Genomic DNA, 7,500 nt, shown 5'->3' with positions numbered 1-7,500 from the left:
ATTTTCAGCTAATTTCTTGCCTGTGATCCACAGGAGAGGATGGTTAAAATAAGAGAAATTTCTTGCTTTTACAGCAAATAGCAGTCTGTCTTTAGCCTTTTGCCTTTTCACGTAACCGCAATGATAAATTTCTCTATTCTTTCGCTCTTTAATTAACTGAGTACCTGAATAGTCGCCCTGGAGGTACAGGTCGGGACCCAAAGTCAGAGTAAAAGACACGTTCTGAAAGTAAAAAACGGCGTTAAAAATTCTTCAGCACATTGAAACAATCTATTGATTACACTCGTTGTCCACCAACCAAACGATAAAAAAAACGAACAAAGGGATTTCGCTACGCATTACCAAGAAAGTCTAAAATTACGATAGGGACAGTCGCATGTAGGAGGGGGTGGGGGTGGGGGGCGTCGACCTTTTTTTATCATTTTTAACAATCTTATGTAGTGTTATAATTAGTCGCAATTTGTTCTGTAACGGAGTAATTTCATTGGAGTATTACCAGTACGCTCAGACTAAATGTGACAAAAAAAAAAATGGCTCTCGCCTCCCTCTAAATTTTCTATACCCTTCATATTGGGGTCTTAGTACAGAAAAACATGTGTCCTTACATTGTTTCTGACGCCAGCTGTGACGTTCACGCACGCTGCAGAGATCAAAAAGATAAAAAAGGGTCAGAAAAAGAGTCGGTTATCATGGTCAAATCTCTTGTGTGCTTTTTTGTGTTGGGAGGGTGAGATTAAAAAGTCCACGCCTGGAACCAGGTCCCGTCCCGTCCCGTGGTCCCACTGGAGGACTTTGTCGGACTTTGGACTTTAGACTTTCGAGTTCAGAGGTAGGAAAATAGCAGCCGGAAGTTTAGCGTTTACTTTTCCAAAATGTCCCTTTGAAAGCTTCTTTAACGCTTAATTTATGACGTTCGATTAGTAAAGATCAACTTCCAGTTGTTACTTAATCTTGGAAGCAACATCTTCTTTTCTGATTGAACTGTTAGCCGCAAAACGGCCCGGAAAAGAAATAACTGTTTTATAGGATTAAAACCATAAAAAAGTAATAATTTCTTTTTCTGTCGGCTATAGCGGGAATGAATGAGCGTTCAGTAGCAAAAATACCAATATCAAGTACTCTCCTGTGGTCACACAACACTGCGAGGGAGATTTTCTTCACCGTGACACCTATCAAAATCCGTCCAAAAGGTGTCCGTCCAGAGGGCAATGGCGCTTAGGTTGCAAATCTCTTTTGTTAGTGGCCTCCTTCGCAGAGGAGTGTAGAAAGGAAAGATGTAAAAAGCTAAGTATAATGTATAAGATTTTCTAGATGATGCTATATAATTACGATCAAAAAAGCAACCGTATCGATAATAGTTATCAGTCAGATCCATCCTCCATACTTGCCCTATATAGTGTTACATTAAAACAAACACCCAAACAGAAGAGCTTAGTCCTGAAATGTTAATTATTTCTCGTTCTCACCAAGATTGCTGAAACGGGATAAAACGATGGACTGGCAGCAGCTGCAAGTAGAATTTCTGCAGTCACAATTGTCCTCGGCAGTCGAAAAGGAGGTTCGTGTGTGTCCTGCCAAAGGAAGGATACATACATACGTAACAATATTCTTGACAATGATGATCACGAGACAAAAATTGCATCTTCTAACCGTACCGACTCTGCCGACTGCATTCAGCTTGTAAGCTGGCGTCCTGACAGAAATAATTACACACAAACCAACTAAAAGAAGGGCCGACTTGAGACAGCGCATGACAATTTCAAATGGAACCTTGCTTGCTGAAGAATACGAATCTTGATGAATTTGAACCTAAGAACAGTGAACTCGAGGGGCCAGGGGCCCGTTTCTCGCAAGTCCCGAAAACGTTTCGGGCCCGAAAAGTCATTTGTAAAATTGCCAACCGCTTGTAAAGGAACGCCTATCTTTTAATATGTTTTCAAAGTAACAAAAAGCAAACTGACTGTGAAGTTTGACGACTTAATTCCCCTCCGTCCTTAAGATACAGAGGGAATTGTGACACCCGAAAATGGCCCGTAAAGTTTCGGGACTTTCGAGAAACGGGCCCCAGGCTTGGTACAATAAACTCGGGGAAGGTAGAGGGGTCGGGTTCGGGGTTTGATACGATTTGGTTAATTATATTTCGCTTTATTAACTTTAAGTATAACGTACACTAGCGCACCAAATTTAAGATAACAAACAACTTAAAAGATTGGCACATCTGGAAGCCATCCTTGGAGAATGATCGAGGATGGGTTGAAAGACTCTCTGTCTGTCTCTGAGTCAGTCTGTGTCTTTGTCTCTCTCTTTCGGCTCCTGAGTCGCGCACAAAGTGGATTTTCGAGGAGTTTTACTAGGTGGTCTTCTGATAATCCTAAGGCTTGATAAGCTTTTCGCTTTCGTGGAATAATTAACAGTTGGTTCTCCTCATATCTCAAAAATCGCACCCAAACAACGCAAGTAGATCATTATATATCAGTTAAAGCCGTTGTTGAATGTGGAGTTCCTCAAGGATCAGTTTTTGGACTATTGCTTTTCTTGCTATATGTCAATGACATCCACAGATGCTCAAATAAATTAAGGCTTTGCAGATGACACTAACATTCTCTATGCGGACAAAAATTTGAAAAATCTGGAAACAACAGTCAACAATGAACTTCAAAATCTTTATAACTGGCTAACAGCCAATAAACTAACTGTTAATATAAAAAAATCCAACTTTGTAATATTTCATCCTTACCAAAAGCCACTTGCTTATCAACCAAAACTTTGCATGTTTGATAATGAAAAGAATAAATATGTTCGTCTCGAGTCTAAAGTTTATATAAAATATCTGGGCGTTCTCATAGATCAGAATCTTTCTTGGAAATACCACATTGATTCCATTGTCACAAAAATTAGTAAAAACTTTGGGCTGATTGCAAAGCTACGCCACTCTGTGCCTCGATCAATACTATTGATACAGGCTATTGCTGACGCTGTACGTTGTACCAAATGAGGGAAAAAAGACGACGACCGTTTTCAACTTTTTTTCCAACTCTATTACAGAGGGCTTCACATTATTTTCTTTCCAATGATCGCGCACCGGACGACATTGAACTCATCCCACTAGGGACTAGAACTTACACACCCATCCTGTGACACCCAACGGTTCAAACGGTATTAATCAGATAACTGTCAACACTTTTTTGTTTTGCTTTTTTTTTTTTTCATGTGAGACGGATGTTTTTTTCTTGATGGTTTTAATTTTAAGTTTGTAATGGCCAGTCAGTTAAGTCCTTAAAGATGTTAGGTCGTTTATGACCAAATATTGGTTATGAAGGAATTAAAAAAAGGCTTTTCTTGGACCTCCCCGATCACCCGTACTATTATCGTTGATATGTCTAAAGGCTGGTTTTCACTAGCGACGGAGTCGGAGTCGGAGTCGTAAGAGCGCTTATGACTCAGTGAAAATCAAAGATCGGAGTCGTAAGCGGAGTCATAAGCTCGACGGAATCGGAGTTGGAAGAATCAGAACGTTCCCATTTTCTTCCGACTCCGCTTATGACTCTGTCATTTATGATTCAGTGAAAACTAGATTGTCGGAGTCGGAAGCAGGAGTGGAAGAACCAACCAATCACAATGCTTGATTGGAAACGATCATCGTGATTGGTTTATTCTTTCGCTTCTGCTTCCGACTCCGACGCTGCAGTTTTCATTGGATCATAAGCGACCGAGTCATAAGCGGAATCGGTCTTCTGCTTCCGACTCCGACAGTTTGATTTTCACTAGATCGTATTGCTCTGAGTTTCTGATTACGACTCCGACTCCGTCGCTAGTGAAAACAAGCCTTAAGGGCCGATTTACTCTGTACGATTCTTGTCGCACGCGACAATCTTGCGACAGGCTTACAACTCGTTTACGATTGTCGTGTACGTCAGAGAAAATTTCGTATCATTTTAAAACATGTTTTAAAACGCTGCGAGAATCGTAAGTCACGTCACAGGCGTGTCGTAAGCTTGTCGCATGCGCCAAAATCGCAGCGTGTAAAATCGGCCCTAAGGGTGATTTCCATATGACGGAACTGACCGGTCAGACCGGGCATTAACAAACCTGGAGGATGATATATACTCCTCTAGACGAATGTGAGGGATTATCATGCAAGTGTTTCTTCAAATTGTTGCATTTTCTTTGAAAACTGATGGGTCTGGCCAGCCAGGAAAGCCCCATAAGATTGCAACATAAGATCAAGTCACGACCCCATAAGCTGCGTAGCTTTTATTATCATCGTGCTAAAAATTAAAGGCTGTCTGTCTGTCTGTCTGTATCAGCACATGTGTAACGGACTGGCCTCGGTTGTTCAAAAGGTGTATAACGCTATCCACCGAATAAATCACTATCCAGCGGATAAACACTCGGCAAAACCAATTGAGTTGTCCAGTGGATAGCGCTATCCACCCTTCGAACAACTGGGGCCAGGGGCCCGCTTCTCAAAAATCCCGAAACTTTACGGGCCATTTTCGGGTGACACAATTCCCTTTATATCTCAAGAACGGATAGGATTTTTAAAGTCGTCAAACTTCACAGTCATTTTTCTTTTTGTTACCTTAAAAACATGTTAAAAGATCGGCTTTCCAAAACAAGCGGTTGGCAGTTTCACAAATGGCTTTTCGGGACTTTCGAAAAACGGGCCCTAGGGGGCCGTTTCTCGAAAGTCCCGAAATTTTACGGGCCATTTTCGGGTGTCACCATTCCCTTGCTTTGTATATCAAGAACGGAGAGAATTTAATTCGTCAAACATCACAGTTATTTTTCTTTTTGTTACCTTGAAAACATGTTAAAAGATCGGGTTTCCAAAACAAGCGGTTAGCCTGCAAAGCAGGCGTACTTTTGTTCTGGTAAGAACTATTGGCCGACATCTAACAGAGGCCTGAGGCCAGTCAAAAAAATTGCACTGAGTGAGAGGAGGACAGTATGAAATCCTCTACCGGCTGTGTGCTTTCAAAATGGCGGCCCATTACGAACTTTAGACCTTGAACAAGCGTCCGCCTGTCAAAAAACGCCTGCTCTGCAGGCTAAAACAAGCGGTGATGGCTTTTCTAGCCCGAAAAGTCTTCGGGACTTTCGAGAAACGGGCCCCAGGACCTTAAAAGGTCACATGGTCCCACTGAACTTGATAGACTGGGCTCTAAACTAGGAAAGCAGGAAAAAATGGCGGAGAGTTCGGTATTTCAGATGCCACAACTTGATCTTTGAAGGAAATGAGGGCACGAAAACACGAACAAATAGTGTGTTGTTCCTTTGAATAACCCAGTCATGTACTGTTGGGGAAAAATCGGTGTTGAACCATACCTTGCTCCAAAAAATGTAGAGGATTGTTTCTGCCCTTTGTCTGAGATAAAAGAGATAGTTTGTGGCTGGGAGCACACAGCTGTCTTGAAAAACGACGGTGTTATCTGTACCTGTGGAAATAACGAGAATGGACAGCTTGGACATCACAAAGATGGGAAAAGATTGGGTGAGTAAGGTCTTGACTTATGGTGTGTAATAAGGGTGCATATTTACTTAATAACAGTAATTTGATCGTACGTGATTATTGCGTTCAAAGTGTTGTCATCCATGGAAACGGCATAAAATTAAGCGAACTCTTTTCCCGGAAAAAAAAGTATTAGTTTTTTAAAGTAAAACCGGCGTGATAAACCTTTCGGGGCCCTAACTATGACTTACAGTGTTAATTTCTTATGCAAACAATAATACATTCTTAACTGGTACAGTTATGCTTTACTTTGTTTTTATTTTTGGTCTATTTGTAGCTTGTTTTGTAATCACCTCTAGAGAGACATTAAATGATCAGGTTAAATGTTCAACTGTGCATGATGAATTACTGCAACAAATGAGTAGTTTCATTGTGTCATCCAACATGGCAGTGATATCGATGACATAACATACACACCATCTTTATATGAAGCAAGCAGGAAGTTTGGAGAAAATGAGGTGGAATGATTTCCTTTGCAGGTCTTTACTTTATTATGCATGCACAATAAATTAATTATACATATATGCTATTGTTTTAGAAAAGAATATATAGACCTAATTGTATTGAACATATTTCTTGGTTGTACTTATGGCACAAAGACAAATTCATTTTTTTTTTGTGTTTTATTAAATTCATTTTCCTTCATTCTCTTTTTCTCTCTCTTTTTTATCCAGATCTTTCACACCATGCTTGCTCCTTTTCATCCCATCTCTTGTATTCTTATTTTTCTTTGTAATATACAGTGTACAATGCTTTTGCACATCACTTGTCACTGGTCTCACCATTTTATTTCGTTTTCAGGCCATGTGGACTCTTTGGAGATCCATACTATCAAACAAGTGGCATGTGGACAAATGCACACACTTGCTGTCACTGATAACGGACTTGTGTTTGCTTGGGGAGATAACACTAAGGGCCAACTTGGCATAGGAAATACAGACAACAACGTCCAGACACATCCAAGGTCTGTAAGTAGCCGATAGTAGTAATAATTCAGGGTTTTCCAGGGGTTTCGTTAGAAGCCGGTAACCGGCAGTATACTGCTGTCTATGCTGAAATTTGCTTCTTGTGAACCACCAGCAACTCTGTCTTGATTTTCACTCTTGAAAACCATTGTAACTTTAGACAAGAGTGACTGACGCTTACATCGATTAGCCCAGGAATCTACTTCAAAAGTTATTGTAACCCCTGGGTTTCAGTATACTGTACCAGTGATCTACCTTTGCCAGTAGGGCCTCTTAGCACCATTATCTTGTTTAGTCTTTGACCAGGGAATATAATTCGTGTTAGCCCAAACAACCATAAATATAGAAAGAAACAATAGATGTCCAAACGATAGCTAACAACAATATTTTGTTAACAATATTATTGTTTGTGCTTTATGTGTGGGCTAGCATGAATATGCCTTTTTCGATATTACAGTATATTAATTTTTAAAAATTCAGCAGGCAGTGAGGACAAAGACAAAGGAAAGTGGATGATATGTAAATATTTTTCACATTCATTCCGTGTTTCTATTGTTTTTGTCCTAATACTGTCTCACTATCAAGCTGAACATTTGATATTTCGAAAATGACCTATTATTAGCCATGATCAGGCTCTAACTTGTGTTTGGGCTCGTGCTGTAATCACAGCTGCCACTGTACTTATGGAAAAATGCATTGAAACCTCCAATAATAATACAAAATTAATGATGATGATGATAATGACAGTAACATAGATTGTTGACAATAATGAGCGCGATGACCATGACCACTACCTTGAGTCTTACTAAGGACGCTTTCCATTTGACAGAACTGACCGGCCAGTCCGGGCATTTGGAAGGACTACAAATTAACACACTTAGAGGATGATATATACTTCTCCAGAAGAATGTGAGGGACTACAATGCAAGTGTTCCTTCAAATTGTTGCATTTTCTTTGCAAACTGATGGGTCTGGTCGGCCAGTTCTGATGAAAGGAAAGCACCCCAAAGACTGAATATGATA

At 40.3% G+C, this 7,500-nt stretch overlaps 2 protein-coding genes across 4 annotated transcripts in view; one reads left to right on the top strand and one right to left on the bottom strand.

Annotated features, from left to right (window-relative positions):
- LOC138003066 (uncharacterized) overlaps window positions 1–1,817 on the bottom strand; it is a 3,493-nt gene extending 1,676 nt beyond the window's left edge. The window contains exons 1-4 of one of the 2 annotated variants that reach the window (XM_068849012.1): window positions 1,656–1,817; window positions 1,467–1,571; window positions 606–640; window positions 165–222 (exon numbers count right to left, since the gene is read on the bottom strand). In XM_068849012.1, the coding sequence (XP_068705113.1) occupies window positions 165–222; window positions 606–640; window positions 1,467–1,571; window positions 1,656–1,752 (295 nt within the window). In that variant the 5' untranslated portion in view covers window positions 1,753–1,817. The remainder of the gene's footprint in view (window positions 1–164; window positions 223–605; window positions 641–1,466; window positions 1,572–1,655) is intronic. The other variant, XM_068849013.1, reaches the window with a different exon arrangement.
- A 3,337-nt stretch (window positions 1,818–5,154) lies between these two features.
- Window positions 5,155–7,500, top strand: part of LOC138003808 (probable E3 ubiquitin-protein ligase HERC4) — a 52,428-nt gene continuing 50,082 nt past the window's right edge. Inside the window, exons 1-2 of one of the 2 annotated variants that reach the window (XM_068850057.1) lie at window positions 5,155–5,494; window positions 6,314–6,476. In XM_068850057.1, the coding sequence (XP_068706158.1) occupies window positions 5,293–5,494; window positions 6,314–6,476 (365 nt within the window). In that variant the 5' untranslated portion in view covers window positions 5,155–5,292. The remainder of the gene's footprint in view (window positions 5,495–6,313; window positions 6,477–7,500) is intronic. The other variant, XM_068850056.1, reaches the window with a different exon arrangement.

The sequence above is a fragment of the Montipora foliosa genome, chromosome 5 (genome assembly GCF_036669935.1).
Source record: "Montipora foliosa isolate CH-2021 chromosome 5, ASM3666993v2, whole genome shotgun sequence".
NCBI classification, from domain to species: domain Eukaryota; kingdom Metazoa; phylum Cnidaria; class Anthozoa; order Scleractinia; family Acroporidae; genus Montipora; species Montipora foliosa.
This window is presented reverse-complemented; position numbering and strand designations above follow the sequence as displayed.